We start from the raw sequence: 26500 nt of genomic DNA on the forward strand, positions 1-26500 counted from the left end.
ATACCTAGGCATGATCATAGACATCATTCTCCACAAAGTCTTCCCATCAAACGACAGGATAGCAAGGCTGAGGAGGGTCGCAAGCCCTTTCCTCAGATGAGAAGAACTTCCAGCTCAATCGTGGTTACGTCTCCTCGGTCACCTCTCATCTTTGGCTCGTCTAGTCCCCAACGGTCGCCTCAGGATGAGATCCCTCCAGTGGCAACTCAAGTCCCGGTGGAATCAAGGTTACGATTCCCCGGACGTCATGCTCCCTATGGTGGGTGACAGACGAGAACCTACGAAGAGGAGTGGATCTTCTCGTCCTCCCCCCGGATTTGATGCTGTTTTCGCACGCCTCAAAGAAAGGGTGGGGGCCCCACGTTCTGCACCACAGGACCTCAGGCCTGTGGTCAGAATCAGAAAAGTGCCTCCATATAAACCTTCTAGATATGAAGGCCGTCTTCCTGGCCCTTCAACAGTTCCAACAATACCTGGGGGGTCACTGTGTGGTGGTGATGAGCGACAACACCACAGTAGTGGCTTACATCAACAAGCAAGGAGGTACCTTTTCGAAGCAGCTATCCCATCTCGCAGTAGAGATACTGAGATGGACCGAAGTCCACTCGATTCCACTATCGGCACGTTTCATTCCAGGCAAGAGGAATGTGCTCGCCGACAATCTGAGCAGAGCGTCTCAGATAGTGAGTACCGAGTGGTCCTTGGATCATCTAGTAGCCAACAAAGTCCTGACTTTGTGGGGTTCCCTGACTGTGGATCTGTTCGCGACAGCGTTGAACTTCAAGCTTCCGCTGTACTGCTCCCCAGTTCCGGATCCCAAGGCATTCTGGCAAGATGCCTTCCAACAACGGTGGGACAACATTGACGTGTACGCCTTTCCCCCGTTCTGTCTGATGAGGAGGGTGCTCAACAAGACCAGAATATCGGTCAATCTTTCAATGACCCTCATAGCACCGCTATGGCATCACGCGGAATGGTTTCCGGACCTTCTGCAACTCCTAACGGAACTTCCGAGAGAACTCCCTCCGCGACACGAGCTACTCAGACAACCACATGCCAACATCTTCCACATAGCCGTAGCTTCGCTACGACTTCACACCTGGAGACTATCCAGCATCTCCTCGCTGAGAGAGAATTTTCGCAACAAGTTGCGATTAGGATGTCTGGACATCTGCGAAAGTCATCCGTATCTGTCTACCAGGCAAAGTGGAAAGTCTTCTGTGGTTGGTGTCGTGGAAGGGGTATCTCTCCACTCGATGCCACTATTCCTGCAATAGCAGAGTTCCTCGTGTATTTGCGGGAAGAAATGCGCCTTTCAGTCTCGGCGGTGAAAGGCTATCGCTCAGCCTTAAATCTAGCCGTCAGGCTCAAAGGAATGGACATTTCTTCCTTGCTGGAATTTTCCCTACTCATACGAAGTTATGAACTTACCTGCCCTCAGTCGGAAGTGAGACCTCCTCCATGGAACGTGGTTTGAGTTCTCAGGACTCTTAAGAGACCTCCCTATGAACCATTACGCCAGGCTTCAGATTGCCACCTAACTTGGAAGACGGTGTTCCTACTAGCTTTGGCCTCGGCCAAGCGAGTCGATGAACTTCATTGTCTCTCATATGACATCGCCCATTCAAGGGGATGGGGGGAGGTAACGTTCAAATTCGTCCCTGAGTTTATTGCTAAGACTCAAAATCCAGGGGTTCCGGACCCTCGGTTTGACTCCTTACAGATTTCGAGTCTTCGTTCTGTAACAGATGACCCAGACCATCTCCTACTATGCCCAGGAAGGAGTCTGGGGCTATATCTCAAAAGAATGGCTGCAGTCCGTCCCCAGGTGTAGGCATTGTTTGTGAGCACTGGGAGGACTAAGAGGAGGGTCACCAAGAACACCATCTCGGCATGGATTCGTAGGGTGATTCATCTGTCCCTGAATCCAGACCCTCCTCCATCACTTCGCCCTAGAGCACATGATGTCAGGGGCGTAGCTACGTCCCTGGCCTCCAAGACAAATTTCTCTGACGCAGATTCTTCAAGCTGGGGTGTGGAAGCGTCAGATGACCTTCACAGCCCACTACCTGCAAGACATGACCCTCAGGAGGCTCGATACGTTTTCTATCGGCCCTGTGGTGGCTGCACAACAGCTGGTTTAAAACCTCGGGCTCCTTAGTGGACAAGTAGCAGAAGGTTGAGGGCATTGTTACCCAGTCTTAGTCTGCATGAATGAAAAGGTTTGTCTGGCCCTTATTCTTTCCTTCATCTTCCCCTCTCTTGGGGAAAGCAGTATCCTGGGTTCTCTGCACAGCTGACCTCAAATCATTGCAGGTAAACCATGTTTTCTTGTGTTCCTAGTATTAAGCTAATACTGTCACGTCCCCATATCTGACGAGGTGGTATTGGGAGAGTCCTAGCCTAAAATTTCCATCTAAAGGACTACAGGTCAACTTCCTAGGATGAGTCGCACTTTATTATACCTTCACACACAGCTTACGTAGGCCGCAGTCCTTGCGTAGCAAGGTTCTAGCGAGGTGCAGGGACTCCTTATTATTGATTGCTAACACACGCAAATATTGAGTCCCCGGGCAAAGCCAAAAGCCAGTACTGGCCGGGACTTTCCACTCTTCTTAATGTGTGAGTCACCCCTATTAAATAGCGTGGTTTGTATGTCAGTTACGGAACAAATGACAAATTCGTAGATAGTTTGTATTTTTCCTAACTATACAAACCTTAGCTATTTAATCAAACTTGCCCGCCAGCCCTATCGCCCTTGAAGTCCTACCTCTAAGCAAAGTGAGCTCAAGCACAGGTGTGTGTGAGGGGGGCGGGTAGCAAGCTACCCTCCCTACCCCCCCCCCCCCCCCCGCTAACTAGTGGTGAGGTAGTAAACCCTCGTTAAAGTTCTAATGGCTCGTCATTTCAGCTACGCCGAAAGTAATGACCCCCATTAAATAGCTAAGGTTTGTATAGTTAGGAAAAATACAAATTATATACGAATTTGTCATTTTAGTACCATAGATTTTTTGGGGGAATTCTGCTACTTTTTCACCTTTTTTCAGTTTAGTTTCTTTTACTTTGGCTGGCACGTCCTTTCTAGTGACCCTTACAGTACCGACAGTATGAGTTTCCTCATCAACAAGTGAATCTGCCAATGTTGAACTTGTATGAAAATTATCTGTATATAAACAATAGCCCTTGTTCAAAAGAGGATCCATAAGAGAGGAAATAATCCTATTAGACACAGGAATATCCATATGTTTTTCCAGGTATTGCGTGTCTTTACCTGTATAAATGAAAAAGTTCCATATATAACCAGTAGAACTTTCACAAAGTTCATAGAACTTTATTCCAAACCTTTCACGTTTAGCTGGTATATACTGAACCCATGATAAATTTCCCTTCCATCCTAACAAAGACTCATCCACAGATACGTTCCTACTTGGAAAGGAGAAGAAACACTCTCTCGAGTTGAGAATTACATAGAATTATCACACTTAGAATCAATGCCCTGTAAAATAAGTAGACCTATAAAGACACTCATTTCACTTGCGCAAGTGTCAAACTATTTTTGTACTCGTGATTGCGGTGACAAATGTTCTACATTCTCATCTATAAATTGATTAGCAAATCTGTTTGTTTCTTTCACTAAATAATCAATAATTTCATCTTCAAAGTATTTCTTAAAATATTCTAATGGGTTCTCTTTATCTTCAACGGTAAATTTTACGCCAGGATCAGCAACAAAAGCAAAGGGATCTCTCTCTCTCTCCCTCTCGTTGTCCAGTCAGTCGGCAACGAGAAGTCATCTTCGCTCTCGGCATCGGAAGAAAAGTTTGTTTCTTCAATATCCTCATCACTGGAGGATTCAGAACTAGTGCTCTCATCGCCAAAAGGGTTATCATAAGATTCCTCATCAAGAATATCATTTATTTTATCTAAAGAAACAACCTTCCTCTATAGGCCGCTCATTGTAAAAGGAACTGCAAATTACCTTCTCTGCATGGACGGCCAAAGCGCACTGAGAGGAATCCAGTTTTCTAACATCAAGCTACCTTCAGAAAAATAGTTGCCAGACATCATATGAGTTTCTATTTACAGCTTACATATGCTGAGAGTGTTGCCAATCGGTGATCCTATATTTTACTATACGAGTAAACGTATTGTCACGAGACTGACGACTTGAGATAAGCAGTTAAAGTCATGAACGAAGTATACCGTTGAAGGCGGGTACCGAGTAGATAGTGGTGAATGGTTTATCACATGGGTGACGATTAACAGGTTAAGAGATGAAGGCCGTCTTTCTGGCCCTTCAAGAGTTCCACCGGTTCCTGGTGGGCTACTCGGTGATGAGCGACAACACCACAATAGTGGCTTACATCAACAAATAAGGAGGTACTTTTACACAGCCCCTATCCCATCCAGCAGTAAAGATACTGAGATGGGCCATGATTCACTCTATACCATTATCGGCACGCTTCATTCCAGTCAAAAGAAATGTGCTCGCCGACAATCTGAGCAGAGCATCGCAGATAGTGAGTACCGAGTGGTCTTTGGATCGTCTAGTAGCCAACAAAGTCCTGACTTTGTGAGGTTCTTTGACTGTGGCTCTCTTCTCAACGACCCTGAACTTCAGGCTCCTGTTGTACTGCTCCCCAGTCCCAGACCCTAAGGCTATCCGGCAAGATGCTTTCCAACAACGGTGGTACAACATGACGTTTATGCCATTCCCCCATTCTGCCTGATGAGGAGAGTACCCAACAAGGCCAGAACATTGGTCAACCTCTCAATGACTCTCATGGCATCATGTGGAATGGTTTCCAGACCTTCTGCAACTCCTGACGCAGTCTCCAAGAGAACTCCCTCTACAACACGATCTACTCAAACAACTGCATGCCAACATTTTCCACAAAGCCGTAGCTTCGTTATAACTTCACGCCTGGAGACTATCCAGCATCTTCTCACTCAGAGAGGATTTTCGTAACAAGTTGCGAGCAGGATGTCTGGATACCTGCGGAAATCATCAGCAGCAGTCTACCAGGCAAAGTGAAAAATCTTCTGTGGTTGGTGTCGTGGAAGGGGTATCTCTCCTCTCGATGCCACTATCCCAGTAATAGCGGAGTTCCTCGTGTATTTGCGTGAGGAAATGCGCCTTTCAGGCTCAGCGGTTAAAGGCTATCCCTCAGCCTTAAGACTCATCCTTAGACTGAACGGAATGGACATTTCCTCATCGATAGAACTTTTCTTACTCGTCTCAAAAGAGACCTCCCTTGAACCATTACGCTAAACAGATCGCCACCTGACTTGGAAGATGGTGTTCCTTCTAGCTTTGGCTTTAGCCAAGCGAGTCAGTGAATTTCATGATTTCTCATATGACTGCCAATTCAAGGGGATGGGGAGAGGTAACGTTCAGCTTCATCCCTGAGTTTTTAGCCAAGACTCTGAATCCAGGAGTGGCGGATCCCTGATTTGACTCCTGGATTTCGAGTCACTGCTTTTTAACTGATAACCCGGATCAAGATAACAGCCGCTTCCCGTCCCAGTGTGCCTGCACTTTTCATCAGCATAGAGAGGAACAAGAAGAGGGTTACTAAAAACACTATCTCTGCCTGGATTCGCAAGGTCATAGACCATGCCCTAAATCCGGACCCTCCTCCTTCACGACGTCCCAGAGCTCACGATGTCAGGGGCGTAGCTACGTCTCTGGCATTCAAGAGAAACTTCTCAGTGACGCAGGTTCTACAGGCTTGGGTGTAGTAACGCCAGAATACGTTCACAGCCCACTGCCTGCAAGACGTAACCCACAGGAGGCTCGATACGTTCTTTATTGTTCCTGTGGTAGCTGCATAACAGCTGGTATAATACCTGAAGATCCTTAGTTGACAAATAGCACAAGATTGTGGGCACTGTTACGCAGTTTTAGTCGGCGTGAATGAAAAGGTTTGACGGGCTCTTATTCTTTTCTTCATCATCCCCTCTCTTGGGGAAAACAGCATCCTGGGTTCTCTGCAGAAGCTGACCTCAAATCACTGCAATAAACCATGCTTCCTTTTGTACCTAGTATTAAGCTAATACTGTTGCATCCCCATACCCTGGCGAGGTGGTATTGGGAAAATCCTGGTTACAACAGTTTTTTTAAACATCTGACTTACCCGGTAGTTATATATTTAGCTTACGTCCCTGACGTCACAGCAGAAATTTCAAAACTCGCGCCAATCGCCAGTTGGGTAGCCAGGTGTACTACCTGCGCGCCCTCCAGCGAGGTACCTTGAACCATTCCATGATTCCTCAGATCTTCCCTGCCGCTGCACCGGCGACATCGTTGGATATTTCTACTCTCTATTTACCTGATTTATTGCAGTTTACTTTGGTGATGTACAATAATTTGGTTTTGACTCTCGCTTGTTTGGATTTTCTTTTGGATATTCTTGAATTACTTTTGGATTTTGATATTTTGACCCTTGCTTGTTGATCTCTCTTATAAATATTCAAAATGGCCATCCCCCCTTTTAACTTTTAGAATGTGTGTGAGTGGGTGTAAGACCCGGCTTGCTAAGGCCTCTATTGATCCCCACTCTATCTGCGTTAAATGCAGAGGTAAAGTATGTGAGTTGGGTGATCGTTGTGACGAATGCATTCTTTTATCTGAGAGTGAGTCGCTAGAGTTTGACCGCTATACTCGTAAACTTGAGAGAGAGAGGCTGAGACGAAGTTCTTCTCGTTCTTCCAGAGACTTTTCCTCTTCCCTTGTCACCGAACCTAATCCTTCCCCTGTAGTGGTAGTTTCAGATCCCACTACTGTTACTGCTAATGAGCCTACGCTAAAGGATATGATGGTGGCTATTCAAGCTCTGGGCATGAGGGTTGAATCACTTGCTGCGGACAGAACTTAACTGATGTCCGATGTGAAATAATTAAAATGTGACAGTGCTAAAAGTGCAGTGAATTTATTTAGTGCAGTGGAAGGTGCGCCTGCTCGGGCCTGTCGTTCTCCCACTCTTAGACCTCGTCCAAGCTCCCCAACCGCTGGGAGAAAGAATGTCGAACGACGAAAGGAAACGAGAGGCTTTAGCTCCCGAGCAGACGTCCCCTCGAACGTGCCTGTTGATGTTCCCAGGACGTTCGCCCTCACCATAGGAAAGGTGAGGTAAAAGTGGTTTCATTATCTTTGGATGACGCAGTATCCTAACGGGGCTGGCGTCAAGCTTCCAGACCTCTTAAGAGGAAGATGGACAGGGTCGATCAGCATCCTATCATGAACCGCAAGCTCCTGGTTTTAGCCATTGGAGCTGTCCGGAGCGTTTTCCTTCTTCTGAAGAGAGCTCGCCTGCCAAACATCCGTTAAGGACGTCGGATTCTGTCAAGAAATGTCCAGCTCTTCCAGTTGCTGGTCAGTTGTCTGAACCGGGCATGACCTCGGTTCATGCTACTCCTCCTCCGTCAGACTGGTTAGCGCCCTCTGGACGCTCTGCGCGTTCTTTGAGCGGTGTGGATAGTGAACTCGTGATAGACATGATGTCTCCTGTATCACAACGAGTTGACCCAAATTTTAATATGCTGCAAGAGATGCAACAGAGACTCTCTTTGTTCATGCAAAGTTATCAATCTACGGACAATAAAAGAGTAGCATGCCTGGATTCTGAACGTCAGAAAGCTTCTCTTCTGGACGCCGAGCGGCGTAAGGCTATTAGTCGAGAGGTTCTTGACGACGTACGTCTTTACATCTCCCCCGTTAAATGTCGTGAGACTGGTCCTTTTGACTCCGAAAGTCAAGCAACCAAACGTGACGCCAGGCGTCAAGTAACCAGACGGGACACTGAGTGTCAAGTGGCCAAACGTGACGTCGAGCGTCCAACTAAACGTGACGTCGAGCGTCCAACTAAACGTGACGTTGAACAGTGCCCAGTTTCTCGGAGAGGAAGATCTTCCCCCCAGACATCGGCATATGCTCCGCATACCTCCAAGGATTGACGTCAGAGAAAGCAGAAAGATCCTTGATGTTTAGCTGCTTCGGGGCTAATTGCGTCGCCACGAGCTGGTGCATCTCCGTCCGAAAAGAAGCCTCCTTCTCAGACGATTTCTTTTGCATGTCCTGGAACATGAACAGAAGTGAGTGCAACGTACTCGTGATCGAATCTAACTGGGGGGGCAGAAGAAGAGGTCGAAGGCACCGGCTCGGCCACCGTAGCAGAACACACCGAAATCGTTTCGGCTCTCTCGGTCTCACCTTCAAGGGGTACGTCATCCTCCTGTTCCAGTTCTTCCACCAGGAGATTGTGTTCAGTCTCCTCTGAGACAACCGACATGTTGTCCTCAAGCTGGATGCCCTTCAAGGCATCCGATACAACAGATTCTATCGGAATCTGGACGAGGGGAATCTTGGGTTGAGCCTGAGGAACGATTGCATCCAAAGATACCCTAGGGAACAGACAGTCCCTCATCCTCTCATTAGTAAGGTATGGGCCAGAGGTGTTCTTCTGAAAACCCCTGACCCGTTTTTGCAGCGTCTCTCTTGCTGCATCCCTTGACTCTGTAGACTTTTGATCATCAAAAGCCTCCTTAACAAGTTTTTCACAAACGGTACATACCTGTGGGTCCCAATATTTAAGAGATCCCTTTGTGACTGCGCAGCGAGCGTGGGCCCTGCACATGTCATGGCCGCAGAAGTTCCTACTGCGGGCCCTGCAGAAGTTGTTCCCGCACTCGGGATGCTCCTCCTGTAAAGAAGAAAGAAAAGCATATAAGTATTCGGTGAAATTCTCAGATTTCATCATACATATTTTTTAAAAATATATAGCTTAGGATAGGGTAAGCTAGAAAAGGGAAAAGACACCTACTTGTGTCTCCTGTCCAGCCCATTGCTATGACCTCCTTCAATATTGAATACTAAATTCTTAACGAATTTGGGGAAGATAATATCCTTGGATATAAAATGTCTTCTTAACACTCTTCTAGATTCAATATTGGGGGATTGGTAATGGTTGTTAACCATTAAAAAGGCAGAGGGAATCGCTCTCTTAAATGTGATGGTCTCACAATAGGCTGCCCATGAGCACCTTGTAGGTTGGAAAAAATTAGTATGGGCTACAGCACTGACTGCCGGCGGCATGCCGCCTGTACTGCCGTGCCTGCCGGCATATGCCGACATGTTCTGGGCTATGGTAGGTAAGCACTGCCTTCAGGGTGATGGGCGGCTTGTCGCTGGCAGTTGCTCTACCGGCGACTGCCGTGTCTGCTGGAATTTGCCGGCAGGTTCCAGGCTTATGGAAGGCAAGTACTGCCTTCAGGATGATGGGCGGCAAGTCGCCGGCAGCCAAAGGGTCCCTCTATCAAGTAGGACCCGGCGGCAGCCGGCGGTTAAATGTCTAGACTTTGGGTGGCCTCCCGCCGGCAGAGAACATAGTTGCCGGCGGCTGGCCAGAGTATGCCTATTACCATTGGTCGTCGATGAGCGGCGCCCATGGCAAGTGGTGGCAGAGCTAACTGCTGCCGGCAGTCGGCCCAGAATGAGGAAAGGCAAAGGAAAAGAGGGATGGAGGAAGGCAAAGGCTCAGCCTTGCCGGCCTACATCCTGAATGAGGGTTCAAATGGAAGGGGGAATTAAATTTGGGCTTCCATCCGACCATATCCCATCCATATTGGTAGCATGGATATGGAAGGCAGTCCAAGGGAGGGCTGAAGAACACTCAAAGAAAGATGGGGGCTCCTGCCAGCAGCCGGCGGGAGGCAGGAGACCCCAGGCCAATTCTTCAGACTACCCATAGGATCGAATGTAGAATGACGGCCAGGGTGTGTGATGGCTAGGCCAACACAAAAAGGGACAGCAGGGGAGGGGCAAGGGTCCTATAGGTGAGGTAATACTCGAAGGCACTACCGACCTGGGTGATTCTGATCTTATAGTAGACGACCTCATAGTTGGGGAATTCAATTCCCCAGGTTGGGTTAGTCTAGGTGAGAAGGCGGCACCCAGGACGCAATCGCAAAAGGGAACGTAATCTTGTACCAGAGATCTTAGGCAGGGGAAGAAAATAATTCTTCGGCTTAAGATCTACCAGCACAGGACTGTCTGCTAGGCCAAGGGAGTAGGAATTGTCATATAAGACCTCCAGGGTATGGCCTAGGGAGGTCTAGCCTCCTGTAAAGGCAACCTAACCTGATTTGGGAAATCATTTCACCAAGACGGACGGATGCCAAACACAGACATTCTACTCTGATGTCCCGTTCTAAGCTCGAAACCGTCTCAGTGGTTAAGAGAAAGAAACGGAACGCCCCAGTAAAGATTTGCCAGAACTCAGTTCAGGGCAAAGCTAACTGAGGGTAGCCTAGGCTAGTCAGAGGGAAGAGGAATTGCTCTTAAATCCCGCCAGGAGATTGGAATTGGCTTGAAAGGTATAGAAGGTGTCAGTCTCCCCTTAAAAGACAATACAAGAGCAATTGGGGACATGTATGAAAGTATACTAAAGCCCCTAGGCTAGTAGCCTAGGTGCAGTGAGAATCGTTCACCGAAACTCTCTCGTATACTATCTTGGAAAAGGAAAATTTTATGCAGTAATATCTTAAATGTATAAAATATTGCCTGAGCTTCAATAAAACTTTACCAGGAAGGTTATATCATGCATGAAGTGTGAAGGTGCCTAGGCTAGGAAGCCTAGCACTCGTGAGGCTTGATATACATAGCCAAATTCACGACAACAAGGACATAATATAAAAATCCCTAGCTAAATTGCTAAATAGCTAAAGTTAAAAAGCAAGCGATGCCGGGAAAGTCGTTCTGGCTAACTAAATGTACAGAAAGAACGACCGCGTCCATGACGCCATCCGGCTGGCAACAGCTCTTGTTACGTTAATTACGACCTCAATCGAAGAGTAAAACTGGCAAGAGCTTACATTTACACAATTCAAAGATATTACTTAACTTTCCAGAAGCAGATGAGGCTGGTGAAGACATCATAGCAACGAAATAAGTCCAAAATAGCGAGAGGTAACACAGGATAAACACCGGTCAGCAAAGCTACAAGGGAAAGAATGGCTAGATGGTGCCACGAGGTGGCGGGGTGGCGCCTATTTACAGTACAGTAGGAGCGTTGCCTTAATAACGGCTCTCCTATATTGTTGCCACTTTCCCCTCGAAGCGAAAACGCTATTAGGGGTGCAGATAGCTATGCGACGTGTCAAGAATACGTCCTCTGATATTATGCGATATCCCCTTTTAAAAATCTTTAAGGGATATTCGCTCCAGGAGTTAGAATTCTGGATACCTTTGGTAAATTCTCTGGGATATATCACTGTAGTCAAATATAACCTAGGAAGCTACTAACGAAGGAACTTCCATCAGGACGACATGGCCTGAGCCCAAAAAAGCCCATCATTCCCTACCCAACCTAAACCTTACCCACATTAACTTAGATGATATCTCCTTTCATTCCACTACTTTACCCGTCATCCATTCACTCAGCAATAAAGCCATACCCTCTCTTGCTCTTCCCCTTTCAATCCCAGACACTCTACCAGACATTTCACCAAACATCACGTCACCCTTCCTTTTTATCTTTGTCTCGCACAAGGCCAATATATCCATCCATCCTATTCCTAAACATACTTCCAATCTCACATCTTTTACTCTTATCATACTACATCCACGCACATTCAAACACCCCAAAGCTAGAGTATGGGGAGCTGTCACTTTCCCCCCCAGCCCCTCTTAATGAGAGAATGCCTTGATGAAGTCATTGAGCTTCAGCACGGCATTTCATTCCCGTGCTGATTCTTGGTGACGGGCAAGCGGGCTCTCGAACTTCGGGAAATTGCTCCCCCAGTTCGAATCTAAATTTCTCTCTTTCATCTTTTTCTTCTGCTTAATATTACTTCGACCTTCTCCTAATTTTATCAACTTTCTTTCATCTTGCTGTCCTATCTCTGATTATTATTTTTTTTAGTTATATATATATGTAGATGTATGCATATATATATATTTATTTATTTTATTTGTTCATTTATTTATTTATCTATTTTTTTTCTATTTTATTTAAATGGCGTGGATATTTCCACATTCGTTATTACTGCCTGCTTAGATGAATGGGAGAAGGGATCACGGTTGGGAGGTATTAGCATTCAAAGCTATATATGAGAGTATTGGATGATCTCAGCCATCCCAAAGATGGTTTGGACCTTTTTGGCGGAACTACTCTCAAGGGTTGGGTCATCGGAATCCAGGGGGATCCAATCCTTGAGGTGGGACTCTTGGCTTTTGGCCGGAAGCCCATCATTACAGATATGGGGAGGATGATTCCATATTACCTTGGTCTCAGTCCTAACAGGCGGGTTTAGCTTACACCTGTGCCTCTATATCTGTTTTGATGCTATCCTTCGGATAGGGTATGGAGTGGACCACCTGGGAAGTATACTCTCATTGTGCCGATAGTGGAGAATACAAATTTCCTTTCCAACGTATGATACTTTCTTATAATTCTCAAGCAGGTACCCCAACAAAACAACCACAAAAAACATAAAAATCCCACCCTTAAATATGGACCCTTCAAATGCTGACTCCCCATCCCCTGGATTTGCTGACTCCCCCCCGGCACTGTTGACGACTTCTGCTACTGTAATTAAGGAAAATTCTGTTGACGACCTTCGAAATAAAAAGGACTACTCTACTGATGTTAAAAAATCTAGCAATTTGGGTAACACAGGGAAACTACGATTCCTTCATGTTTCCCAAATCCCATTAGAGACAAATTATGATGATATATATAGAGCATTTGAGTGCTATGGATTGATAAAGGAAATAAGGATGAGACTTGGAGATGAAAAATGGGAATCTTGGATATCTTTTGAAAGTCATGATGAAGTGTTTAATGCCATAATTAATATTAGTAGTATCAAAATTAACGAATTGAACATCATGGGAGCTCTTTGTGATAAGGTCCCAAAGGAATTGGATGTGTACAAACCTGCTGATTGGTTTGAAAAAGATAGAAATGTACCCATGGCTTCACAGAGAAAACCCAAACCACCGATGTGGCTCTTAGCTGAACCTAAAGGGATGATAGGAAATTATTTTAAGATATGTAAGTTTATCCAAAAAAAAGTAGGAACCATAGCACCTGGAGATATATCTCGTTTTGGGAAGAATAGTTATCTCATCCATGCCAAATCTTCGACTCAGTCTGCAATACTGTCTAACCTACAGACAGGCAGTGATGAAATTACATTGGAAATGAAACCTCATCTAAATTTTAGTTATGGAAGGGGAGTGGTCTTTAATAAGGACCTGTACGAATTTACAGAGGAGGAGATACGTTCTATGTGTCCATTAAATGTATGGAAAGTGCATAAGGTTCCTGGAACTTCAATGATTATACTTACTTTCCAGGATGCTGATGTACCTTTCCATATTTTTATTGAAAATGAAAGGATTAAAGTTCGGCCTTTCAAACAAAAGCCCCTGCAATGTTTTAATTGTTTTAAATTTGGACACCCATCCAAAGTTTGCAAAAATGGAAAAATGCGTGGTATTTGCTCCAAAACTTATCATGGAGAATGTACACTTGAGGCCAGGTGTTCAAATTGCAATTTGAACCATAAATCAACTGATAGGAGATGCGAACTGTATAAGTTGGAGGAAGCTGCCTTAAACAAATCAAGTTTAGAACACATAAGTGTGGGACATGCAAAAAGACTGTTGAATAAATCAACCAGCTATGCAAAGGCCTTAAAATCAAAGGTAAATTTACCACAGGAGACAGCAACCCCACCTAGCACTGCCAGTAATCCTAAGAAAAGAAATACAACCTCTGATAATAAAGTACTGCATGACAAGGTAATCATATTGCCTTCTGAGGCTCTGCCACAGCGTATTAAAAATGGGTCATTGCCCATTTCTGTACAGCCTTCGTCCCCCATTACCAACAATAGTACTAACCTCTCCCAGGCTATGTCCTTGCCTGATTTGATGGAGATGCCACCTGACACCAAGTTACCAGGTGCACCTGTATTGGGGAAGGTGCAAAAACCTGGTAGCTCAAAACCTACTAATCGGAAAAGAGAGAGACCTCCATCTCTCTCGCCCCCTTCCATAAGAAATATCAAAATTACGACGTCAAATAAATATGATGATTTGTCTGTTGATATTTCTGATCTGGAAGTCAATTTAAATAAATCGGAAATTCAAGTGGAGGTCCACCAACCTCCTCAACAATCAGATCAAAAAGACAAAAAGAAAATCATAAATGCTAAACCCAATCTATCAAGACCCTCTTTAATAAAACCACCTAAAAATAGTGTTAGATCAAAAACTGCTAATGGGAAGACTCCATCCAAGGGGTCTACCAAATTATAAAGCATAGTTTTTTCCTCCATTTTGCAATGGAATTGTCAGGGTTTAAGGGCCAAATATGAAGAACTTAAGCTCCTTATTCATGAGCATTCCCCCATAATTATTTGTCTACAGGAGAGCAAACTTGATCATAATACCCCTTGTCCTAGCGAATATATTAGTTATAGGACACCATATGATCACCAAGTGGGGAGCCATGGCGGAAGTCTCATATACGTTCGTCGAGATGTTCCCCAAGTTTCTCTGTCTATTCGTACACCTCTGCAGGCAGTGGTTGTACAGATTGACATAGGGCGAAAATATACAATTTGTTCTCTGTACTTGCCTCCAAATGATAAAATTTTGTATGATAACTTAGTAGAGGTGATTCAACAACTCCCTCAACCTTTTCTTTTACTTGGAGATTTGAATGGTAGACATCCTTTGTGGGGTGATGTTTTAGCAAACACGAGGGGAAATATCATATCATCAATTGTGGAAAATGAAGATGTGGGACTCCTTAATACAGGAGAGCCCACACACTTTCATGTCCAGACAGGTACCTTGTCATGTATTGACCTATCAATCGTAAGCTCTAATTGCCTTCTGGACTTCGATTGGAGAACATTAGATGATTGGCATACTAGTGATCATGCACCAATCATTATAAACACCATCAATGGTTCCACCTTTACAGGGATCGCCACGATGGAATCTTGACAAGGCGGACTGGGATAAATTTCGTGAGCTAAGCGAAATTGAGGGGGATGCAGGACAAGTTGAAAATATCGATGATGCCATAGACTTACTGAATGGAACTCTCCATACAGCAGGAGTCAATTCAATTCCCAAAACAACAGGGTTATTCAAACGACAACCAGTCCCGTGGTGGTCTTCAGAACTAACTACCCTCCACAGAGCCACAAGAAGATCTCTAACACGATTGCGTAGACGCAGAACTGATGAGAATTTAATTATGTACAAGAAATGTAGAGCACAGTTCCGTCGTGCCATGAAAGAAGCAAGGCGCCAGTCATGGATGTCTTTTGTTTCCTCCATTAACAGTAGAACACCACCATCTTCTGTGTGGAGGAAAGTAAAAAAGATAGCTGGCAAATTCACCCCCAACCCACCACCAGTGTTGAAGGTGAATGGCCAGTATGTAACTGAAGCAAATGATGTTAGCAATGCCCTGGCTAATCATTTTTCAAATGTATACTGGTCACCAGTATAGGAGCACTGAAGAAAAGAAAATTTTAAATTTTGCAACAAGAAGGGAAGAGTCGTATAATTCTCCTTTCACTGAAAGAGAATTTGATTCCGCACTTGCTCATTGCAATGATACAGCCCCTGGACCCGATGGAATTCCATATGCAATGATTAAACATGTACATTTTAATACAAAGCTATTTATTTCAAGTATTATTAATCGAATATGGCATGATCATAGTTACCCAAGTGTTTGGGAACTAGCCATTATTTTAGCCTTTTTAAAACCCGGTAAAGACAAGTTTTTAGCAGCAAACTATCGTCCTATTGCATTGACATCTTGTTTATGTAAAATCATGGAGAAGATGGTCAATGCAAGGCTGATGTGGTACCTTCAAAAGAAAGGTATTTTATCACCGATTCAATGTGGATTCCGAAAAATGCACTCAACGACTGATGTGTTGATACGACTAGAGTCTTCTATTTGTGAAGCCTTTGCTTCCAAACAGCACCATGTTACAGTATTTTTTACCCATGAAAAGGAATATGATACCACATGGAGATATGGTATACTTAAAACCATTCATGAATTGGGATTGAGAGGAGAGCTGCCACTATTTATTCAGGCATTTCTTTCACGTAGAGTTTTTCAAGTGAGAGTTGGGGAAACTCTATCAGAGAGTAAGTGCCAGGAAGAAGGAGTTCCTCAGGGTAGTGTGCTGAGTGTAACCCTTTTTGCACTAGCAATTAATGGGATATCCTCAGCCATTCCCCAGGATGTTCTCTCAACATTATTTGTGGATGATCTCTCAATATCATTTGCTGGCACTAGAATGGCAATGGTTGAGAGAAAAATCCAACTCTCTATTGATAAAATTATCCAGTGGGCTGACATGAATGGATTTAAGTTCTCGACAAGTAAAACTACCATTGTCCATTTTTGTCGTATCCGGGGAGTACATCCAGACCCGGATATATACATTAAAGGTCAACGGATACCATGTGCAAGAGAAGCTAAATTTTTAGGTTTGATATTTGATTGTAGGCTTACATGGGTTTCTCACTTAAAAGCGTTAAAAGCTAAATGTGTTGAAGCTCTGAATATCTTAAAAGTATTGTCCCATACATCATGGGGGCAGACCGCAATACTATTCTAAGATTATACAAGGCCTTGATTTTTTCCAAAATTAGTTATGATTGTGAGGTATATTCTTCAGCCACCCCAAGCCGGTTAAAAATATTAGACTCGATACATCATGCAGGTATTAGATAGTCTACTGGAGCTTTTAAAACGTCGCCTATCCCAAGTCTCCTTGTTGATGCTGGAGAGTTACCTCTAGACCTTTACCGAATGTCTTCCATTCTTCGGTATTGGTTTAGATTGCAAAGACTCCCTAACTCTCTAGCCTTTCAGACTGCAAGCCTTGTAAGCCACGCATCATAATTTGAGTTGCACCCAAAATCTCCTCAACCTTATGGCTTTTGGGTGAAACGATTATTGAATAGTCTGGATATAATTAGAAATAAGGTACAGTACTTCCATTCAAGGTATCATCAACGCCTCCATGGAAGTTACCAGAGATATCTTTTTCTAAATATTTTATTGGAGATAAGAAGAATATGTCAGACCTAGAAGCCAGGTCTCTTTTTAATGAACATGTTAAAGAACATAGAGGATCAACTTTTATCTATACTGATGGCTCCAAATCTGATGCTGGCGTTGGATTTGGAGTACATAGTAATGGTTTTAATTGTAGAGGTGCACTTCCTCTGACCGCTTCCATATTTACTGCCGAACTGTATGGCATATTAACCGCTATTGAGAAAATAGCGTTGGAGAAGGAGGGTAATTTTACAATTTTTAGTGATGCAAGGAGTGTCCTTCAAGCTATGGAAGTTTTTAATTCTAATAACCCTTTAGTTTTAAAGATTTTAGAATGGCTTTTCATTATTGGACGGAGAGGTATAACAGTTCAATTTTGTTGGGTTCCAGCACATGTAGGTGTGTCCGGGAATGAGAAGGCAGATTCACTGGCTAAGGAGGCTGCATCCGAGTTGCTGCCAAGAAGGTATTCCATTCCCTGTAATGATTTCTTACCTGACATCAAGAAATTGGTTTGCAATAAATGGCAACAGCAATGGGATAGTCAAGATGGCAATAAAATGAGGGAAGTAACAAATGACATATCTCCTTGGATGTTTAATATGATGCCCCGAAAATGGGAGACGTCTCTTTGTCGTCTCCGTATTGGTCACACTCGGTTGACACACGAGTTTCTGCTGAAGGGCCAACACCAACCGTATTGTGACAACTGTTTAGTACCTCTAACAGTAAGGCATTTGTTGACCGAATGCCCCAATTATAACAACTTAAGGAATAGATATTTGTTTGAGGCTCGAGGTGAGGGTAGCAGGTTCATCCTTGCCAAGATTCTTGGAAATGATGTGTCCTACCATGCAAGTGGCATTTTTAGATTTATTTCAGAAGGAGGTCTTCTGAAAAATATTTAACTTTTATGACATTCAACTTTTATGATTTTAATTGAATACTCTTTTATTTTTTATTTTATTTTTTTTTTATTTTTGTATACATAAATTAAATGTTACCGGCGTCAATGACCTCAGATGTCAGGATGCCTGAAAACTTTAAATCAATCAATCAATCAATCTCCCCCCAGCTCCACCTCTTTGATGTCTCACAGGATTGTAAGTACAGTACAGAAGAGGGGGTTCCTAGCCCCCTTCTTCCGTCCCTTTTAGTCGCCTCTTATGACACGCAGGGATACGTTGGTGCTATTCTGATTGTTTTTATGTCCCCGCGCCACAAAGTTATTTATTTTAAGCATTATTAATAGAATATGGCATGATCATAGTTATCCAAGTGTTTGGGAACTAGCCATTAAAGGCCTCAGGTTTGTATGGTAAGCAAAAATACGAATTACTTGTATATATGTTTTATTAAAAAATTCATACATGTTAATATTTAAAGAAAAAGTATTACTGGACGTAAAGTAGGCTATAGGGGGCTCATTGACAAAAAAACCCCTAGACGAAATACATTGTATGGGATTCAAAGGGTTAAAGAATTATTTCTGATATTTATTGGCGATATAGTGGGAAAGCGAAGAAGTTCTTGACCTTATATATATCTTTTTAAATGTAAAACTTACCCGCTGGTTATATAAGAATGGCTAAAGTCTCTAGACGCCCCGGCAGAAAATTCAAAATCTCACGGCTTATCGCTGATATGCCAGGTGTACACTAGCACCCTCACGGTACTACAGGTAGAACTATACCAAATGCTTCAGATCTCCTCCTGCCGCCATTGCTGGCTGTACTATTGGAAATTCTCTCGTTAACTTACTCTGTTTTGGACGTTATTTGGTGATGTACTACATTTCTTGAGTTTGGGCTTTCGCTTAATTGGTTTCTTTTTCATTTACTCTTGAAATCTTTTTGTTTGAGGTTATCTTAAATAATTTAACCTTTGTTTTATGTTTTCGGTCTCTCTCTTACTTTTTCAATATGGGCCACCCCTCCCCTGTAATTCAGAAGTGTGTTAAAGGTTGTCGTACTCGACTTCATAAGGCTTCTGTGGACCCTCATAGTATTTGTATTGAATATAGGGGAAATCATGTTCTTTTGGGGATCGGTGTGATGAATGCGTTTCATTAGCCGATAACGAGTGGGTAACATATGAACGTTACATTAAAAGATTAGAGAGGGACAGGGTTAGGTGCAGTTCATCGCGTTCTGTTGATTTGTCCTTACTTAATGTCATTGATCCTATTCTTTCCCCTGTAGTGGTAGATCAATAACCGAAGGAACCTTCTATGAAGGATATGTTTTCCGCGATTCAGGCTCTCGGTGAAAGAGTTGAGTCTTTAGCGGCGGATAAAAATCAGATTTTGTCCGAGATCAATGTGCTGAAAAATCGTGACTGGAAATGTGAAAAGTGTTTTGAATGTGTTTAGTGTTGTGGAGGGTACGTCTGCACGATCCTGTCATTTGCCCAGCCTACGACCTCTTTCAAGCTCCCGAATCCATGGGAGAAGTAATGTCGGATGGCAAAAGGGAACGAGAGGCTTCATCAATCGTTCAGACGTCCCCTCGAGTGTTCCTGCTGTCGTAACACAGGTCGCCCACCGTCTTCATAGAAAAGATGAGGTTGGTACGTTATCACCTTCCTCCGATGAAGGTTCGTTTAGTGAGACCTGGCGTCACGCGTCCAGATAGCTCAAAAGGAAGTCTCACGCTGTCGTTCAACGACGCGAATCACCTACGTGTCGACCAGGCTGTAGTACCTGGGATACGCCTGAGCGTTTTCATTCTCCTGATGTTTGCACGCCTGGGAAACGCTCTGTCCGTGGTCTTGTAGATGTCGATGTGTTACAGTCTGATTCTGAACTTATGCCAGTTGCTGTTCATGCTCCGCCGCTTCCGTCTGACTGGCTTTCGTCGCCCGAAAGTGCGAAACGTTTTGATATTGATATTGAAGACGCCCTTTAGAAAAGGAGTCGAATGTATCGCATACCGGCGATCCTTAATGGTCTATGCTTTTGGGCATGAAACAACAGCTCTCGTCGTTGATGCGGTCTTATCAACCTGCGGTTAGCAGTGCGTTTGGGCGTCAGTCTTTGGACCTCTTGTCGCACAGGCGGCCTGTTCTCTCTGGTGCTGACGTGTTATCGCACAGGCGATCTCCCGGCCGCAGTGCTCAACGGCAGGTTGATTTAGATGGGTCGCGTCAGGGAGCGGTTGCTAGACTTAAATCAACTTCTGAACGTTTTTCTGCCAAAAGCGTTGACCTTCATCTAGACCAGGGTGGTGACGAACGCGATGCGGAACGGCGGCGGCGACAAGTGGTCGCAATGCGTCACCGTGACGGCTCTCGGCAGTCTACTTATGATGCGACGGAGCGTCAGCGTCCACGCGACGGCTCTTGCCAGTTACCTCTTGATGGCATAGAGCGTCAGCGTCAACAGCAAGCGGACGCTAGGCGTCCACGCGACGGCACACGGCAGTTGACCCTTGACGCCGAACGTCGGTCCTTTCAGGGCGTCACACACCAGTCAACCTCGACCTCTCCACTTCAGTTGGAGGTTGTTTCCCAGACTGCAGCCGATTTTAAACAGAAAACTATTGATCGCCCAATAGAAGTGGATGCTGAACTTAGCAAGCGTTCTCATTCTGACACTGACCCTTCGGTTCAGGCTGCAGCAACAGCTGCACTGCCAGAAGATGAATCGGAGGAGGTATCTGACATGGACGAACCATTGGAAGCTGTTTCGGAAGAGGAAGAAGAGAAACATAATAAACATTCTGTAGATCTTAAGAAATTAATGTTAATTTTCACAGGACTTCTTCCTGAACATTTTACCCCTGGGGCTCCTCGCTCTCCCCCATCGGAATTTACCCTGGGGAAGGCTACTAAAGTGCCTATTTTCACTAAGTGTTCTCACGCTCTTCTAAAAGAGCCTTAAAATTGATGTGTTCATGGATGGATTCTAAAAGGATTCTTGGCAAAACGGTCTTTGCTTTTCCACCCGCAAGATTGGTTTCCAAATCCAGCGTTTGGTACGAGACAGGGGAAGTCCTGGGCTTGGGAGTTCCTGCCTCTGCCCAGGGAGATTTCTTGAGCCTGGTGGATTCTTCTCATCGTCTGGCCTTGAGGAAAAAAAAAGTGTGGTGGTCGATGACAGAGTTTGACCATTTGCTTAAAGGCTTGTTCAGGGCCTTTGAAGTTTATAATTATTTAGACTGGTCTTTGGGAGCCTTAGGAAAAAAGGTGTCTGAATTGAAAGGCACGGACACTAGTGGCCTTATTCATTTGATGTCCTGTATGGACAAGGGAGTGAGGGATGGCTCTAACGAGTTAGCTGCTCTGTTCACGGCTGGAGTGATTAAGAAGAGGGCCACTCTGTGTTCCTTTCTCTCAGCGGGAGTTTCCCCTTACCAGAGATTGGAATTACTATTCTCTCCACTGTCATCTACTCTATTCCCACAAGAGTTGGTAGGGGAATTTGCCACTGCTCTTACCCAAAAGGCTACGCATGATCTAGTGGCCAATACGGCCAGGAAAGTTCTACCTTCTTCTTTTTCGTCCCGTAAACCAAAGGAAGGTACTTCTGGGGTACGATCCTCTCAGCCCTTTCGTGGTAAACCTACCGGAAGGGGTTCCTTCCGGTCCGACGGTAGGAAATCTAAGAAGTAAGGAGCCAAGACCGGCCGAGGTAAAGTCTGACTGCCCTATCCTTCGGACAGCAGTAGGGGCCAGGCTGAATAAACTTCTGGAAGGCCTGGGAGAAGAATGGAGCGGACCCTTGGTCCGTCCTAGTGTTGAAGGAGGGATACAAAATCCTATTTTTATCAAATCCTCCACCAGTCACAGATCCGGTGGATCTTTCGCTCAGATACAGGGAGGGGCCAAAGAGGCAGGCCATGCGGCTTCAGATGTCTGTTACTGGAGAAGCGAGCAATCGAGAGGGTACAAGATTTAACATCTCCGGGGTTTTACAACCGGCTTTTCTTAGTTCCCAAGAGTTCAGGAGAAAGGAGACCGGTTCTGGACGTAAGTATTCTAAATGGCTACATCCAGAACACGATGTTTACCATGGAGATGCAGAAGACGGTTCTGGCGGCGGTAAGGAAGGGCGATTGGATAGTCTCATTAGACCTCCAGGACGCCTACTTCCATATTCCAATACATCCCAGCTGCAGACGTTATCTGAGATTCATGTACGGAAACAAGGTCTTCCAATTCAGAGCCTTATGTTTCGGTCTCAGCACAGCTCCTCTATTGTTCACCAAGATAATGCTGAATGTTGCAAGCATGCTGCATTCAAGGAGAATCAGGGCCTTCCTGTACCTGGACGATTGGCTTATAAGAGCCACCTCAGTCGATTGCTGTTTGAAGGACCTGAGAATGACCTTGGAATTGACCAAGGAACTGGGACTCCTGGTGAGTTCGAAGAAATCACAGCTGACTCCATCCCAGGAGATTCTTTATTTGGGGATGAAGATTCACAGTCAGAGTTTTCAGGCTTTTCCGTCGCATGTGAGGATCCAAACAGCACTCCTAAAACTTTGAGCTTTTATAAAGAAGGACGTCAGTTCAGTAAGGGAATGGATGAGCCTTCTGGGGACACACTCATCATTGGAGAAGTTCGTGACTCTGGGGAGGTTACATTTACGCCCCCTTCAGTTTCACCTCAATTGGCATTGGAAAAAAGGGGACAGTCTCGACAGGGAAAGCATTCCCATCACGAATTCCATGAAGTCACATCTTCAGTGGTGGAACAGCAAGCACAGACTGAAGGAAGGCCCGTCTTTGCATGAGAAGAGCCCAGACCTCGTGTTGTTTTCCGACGCCTCAAACTTAAGGTGGGGAGCAACATTAGGGAAGAAGGAGCTCTCGTGTTTGTGTACGGTAGAGCAAAAACTCTTCACATAAACCAAAAGGAGCTTTTGGCAATACATCTGGCCCTCAAAGGCTTCAAAGAGCAGATCCTGCGCAAAGTAGTCCAAATCAATGCGGACAGCACCACAGCTCTAGCGTATATCGCGAAGCAAGGCGGGACCCACTCATGGACTCTGTACGAGATAGCGAGACCTCTTTTCATATGGGCAGAGGAAAGGAAAGTGACACTATTGACTCATTTTATTCATTGGGTCAACAATGTAAGTGCGGACAGACTCAGCAGGAGGGATCAGGTTCTCCCCATGGAATGGATGTTACACCCAGAGGTCTGCAAGAGTCTGTGGCGGTTATGGGGTCGTCCTCTCGTAGATCTTTTTGCAACTGCAACGACGAAGAGACTGGAGTTCTACTGTTCACCGGTACCGGATCCCGAAGCCATGCGCATAGATGTTTTCCTGACGAATTGGTCACACATGGAGGTGTATGCATTCCCACCGTTCAAGATTCTTTACAAGATGATACAGAAGTTCGTGTCGCACGAATGAACCATGATAACTGGTTTCCAGAGGTACTGGAATGGATGATAGATGTCCCTAAAAGCCTTCCCTTAAGACCAGATCTTCTCAGACAACCTCACTTGGCACGAAACCACCTAAACCTCCAGGCTTTACGTCTGACTGCCTTCAGACTATCGAAAAACTCGCTAGAGCTAGAGGCTTTTCAAAGAAGGCAGCCAAGGCTATTGCGAGAGCAAGGAGGTCTTCTACCATCAAGGTGTATCAGTCCAGGTGGGAGTTGTTCAGAGAATGATGTAGAGCTAATTCGGTTTTTTCATCCAGTACTGTACCTCTATAACTCAGATGGCATATTTCTTCCTAGACCTCAGAAATAAGCATAACTTCTCGTCCTCTACAATCAAAGGTTACAGAAGTATGTTGGCCACGGTTTTTAGGCACAGGAACTATGACCTCTCCAATAATAAGGACCTGCAGGATCTGCTTAAGTCTTTTGACACCTCAAAGAAAAGACAACCAGAATCGCTTGCCTGGAACTTGGACGTAGTTCTTAAATTTCTCATGAGTGACAGATTTGAACCTTTACACTCAGCCTCGTTTAAGGATCTAACCTTGAAAACTCTGTTTCTGGTTAGTCTAGCCACTGCTAAAAGGGTTAATGAAGTCCACGCCTTAAGCGGGAACATTGGTTTCCGGGATGGAAAAGCCATATGCTCCTTACAGTTGGGATTTTTGGCCAAGAATGAAAAGCCTTCCCGCCCATGGCCGAAGTCTTTCGAGATCCTTAACCTCTATGATGTGGTAGGAGACGAGTTGGAGAAAGTGCTTTGCCCTGTAAGAGCATTACGGCTCTATTTGGACAGAACTAAGAGTTTGAGAGGCGACTCAGATGCTCTGTGGTGTGCAGTTCGAAAACCTTCACTGCCCATGTCAAAGAACGCCTTATCCTTTTTCATTAGGCATTTAATTAGAGAGGCTCACATCCAGTGGGATAAGGCAGACCAGAGGCTTCTCAAGGTGAAGACACATGAAGTCAGAGCGGTAGCGACTTCAGTGGCTTTTAAGCAGAACCGTTCTCTGCAAAGTTTGATGGATACGACTTTTTGGAGAAGTAAGTCCGTTTTCGTATCTCATTATTTAAAGCATGTTCAGACTCTCTATGAGGACTGTTATACGTTGGGTCCATGCGTAGCAGCGAATGCGATAGTAGGTGAATGATCTACCACTCCGTTCCCGTTTTCCTAATACTCTTTTCTTTTTCTTGGAACTTGTTTAGTTATGGTTGTATGTGGAGATTGGTCGTCAGTCTTCCGCAATCTTTTGGTTTGGTCAGGTGGTCAATTTGTTCCTAGAGTGCGCTCGGAACAAGGGTATTAGTTGAGGTCCTGTCATGTTATAGGTTATTGCACCGTTTGACAGCTCCTAGAGATCATCAGCCCCCTGGGTGGACCGCTGGATCTCCTAAGGATAGCAGACAAAATGAGGCAGAGTATCATTGCAGTCAGCTTCCTTATCAGGTGAGAACCTCTTAAGTTGTTTATGTAACTCTTAAGTGAATTTCCAATTATGTAGCTGTCTCTGACCTGCCACCAAGGGTGTCAATCAGCCATTCTTATACAGTATAACCAGCGGGTAAGTTTTATATTTAAAAATTATATTTTCATAATAAAATAAATTTTTGAGTATACTTACCCGCTGGTTATATAAGTTAAAAACCCACCCTTCTCCCCTCTAGAGACCATGGGGCATGGAAGATCTGAAGGGTTTGGTATAGTTCTACCTGTAGTACCGCGAGGGCGCTAGTGTACACCTGGCATATCTGCGATAAGCCGCGAGATTTTTAATTTTCTGCCGGGGTGTCTAGAGACTTTAGCCATTCTTATATAACCAGCGGATAAGTATATTAAAAAATTTATTTTATAATGAAAATATAATTTTTTATTTTTTTTCATTTCTTACAAATTTTTGAATATGAAATTAGTACATAATGATTAACCCTTTTACCCCCAGGCTATTTGGAACTCTCCAACCCTTAACCCCCAGGCGTTTTTTTTTCTTCAAGCACATTTTGCAATATATATTTTTTAAATTGCTCTAACAGCCTTAATTTTCATCATAGAGCAGTCAGGTTGGTCTCATTCTTTTGGAAAATGCCTGAAGTTTATCATGAGGTTATTAAAAATATGCCAAAAAAATTGTAAATAGCAGCTTTTTGCAAGGACGTAACAGTACGTCCATGGGGGTGAAGGGATGAGTTTTGTGAAACGTACCAGTACGTCCATTGGGGGTAAAAGGTTAAGTGTGTTTATTCAAATTGGGAAAAGGAATTTTAACAATAATCCCTTTTGTAGGAGAGCCGTGCCTGCGAAAGTGACGGCGAGGCTGAAGACGACTTGGAAGATGGTGTATCCCAACCGCTGGATGAACCCACTCCGCAGCAAGAAGATGCTGCCCCTCATCCTGCTCGCCGTCCTATGAATGCTTTTCTCATTTTCTGTAAACGACATAGAGCACAGGTACTAACAGTACTTTTTCTTGGATGTCAGTATGTTCATCAGACTTTTCAAACATATATATATATATATATATATATATATATATATATATATATATATATATATATATATATATATATATCTATATATATATATATATATATATATATATATATATATATATATATATATATATATATATATATATATATATATATATATATATATATATATATATATATATATATATATATATATATATATATATATATATATATATATATATATATATATATCTATATATCTATATATATATATATATATATATATATATATATATATATATATATATATATATCTATATATATATATATATATATATATATATATATATATATATATATATATATATATATCTATATATCTATATATAGATATATATACAGTAGGGTCCCGAATTATACGTGTTCGAATTATACGATTCCCCTTGTATGCGATCGCTATTTTCCAAAAATATATTTTCTGTATCTGCTAAGCTGTTCAAAGTCTGCTAGTCAAG

At 43.9% G+C, this 26500-nt stretch overlaps 1 protein-coding gene across 1 annotated transcript in view; it reads left to right on the top strand.

The window, feature by feature from the left end:
* The window catches only part of bbx (bobby sox), a 504832-nt gene that overhangs the window by 111393 nt on the left and 366939 nt on the right, over positions 1-26500 (top strand). The window contains exon 2 of the mRNA XM_068386245.1: positions 25798-25962. Coding sequence (XP_068242346.1) covers positions 25798-25962 — 165 coding nt within the window. The remainder of the gene's footprint in view (positions 1-25797; positions 25963-26500) is intronic.

This window comes from Palaemon carinicauda, chromosome 1 (genome assembly GCF_036898095.1).
Source record: "Palaemon carinicauda isolate YSFRI2023 chromosome 1, ASM3689809v2, whole genome shotgun sequence".
Taxonomy (NCBI): Eukaryota; Metazoa; Arthropoda; class Malacostraca; order Decapoda; family Palaemonidae; genus Palaemon; species Palaemon carinicauda.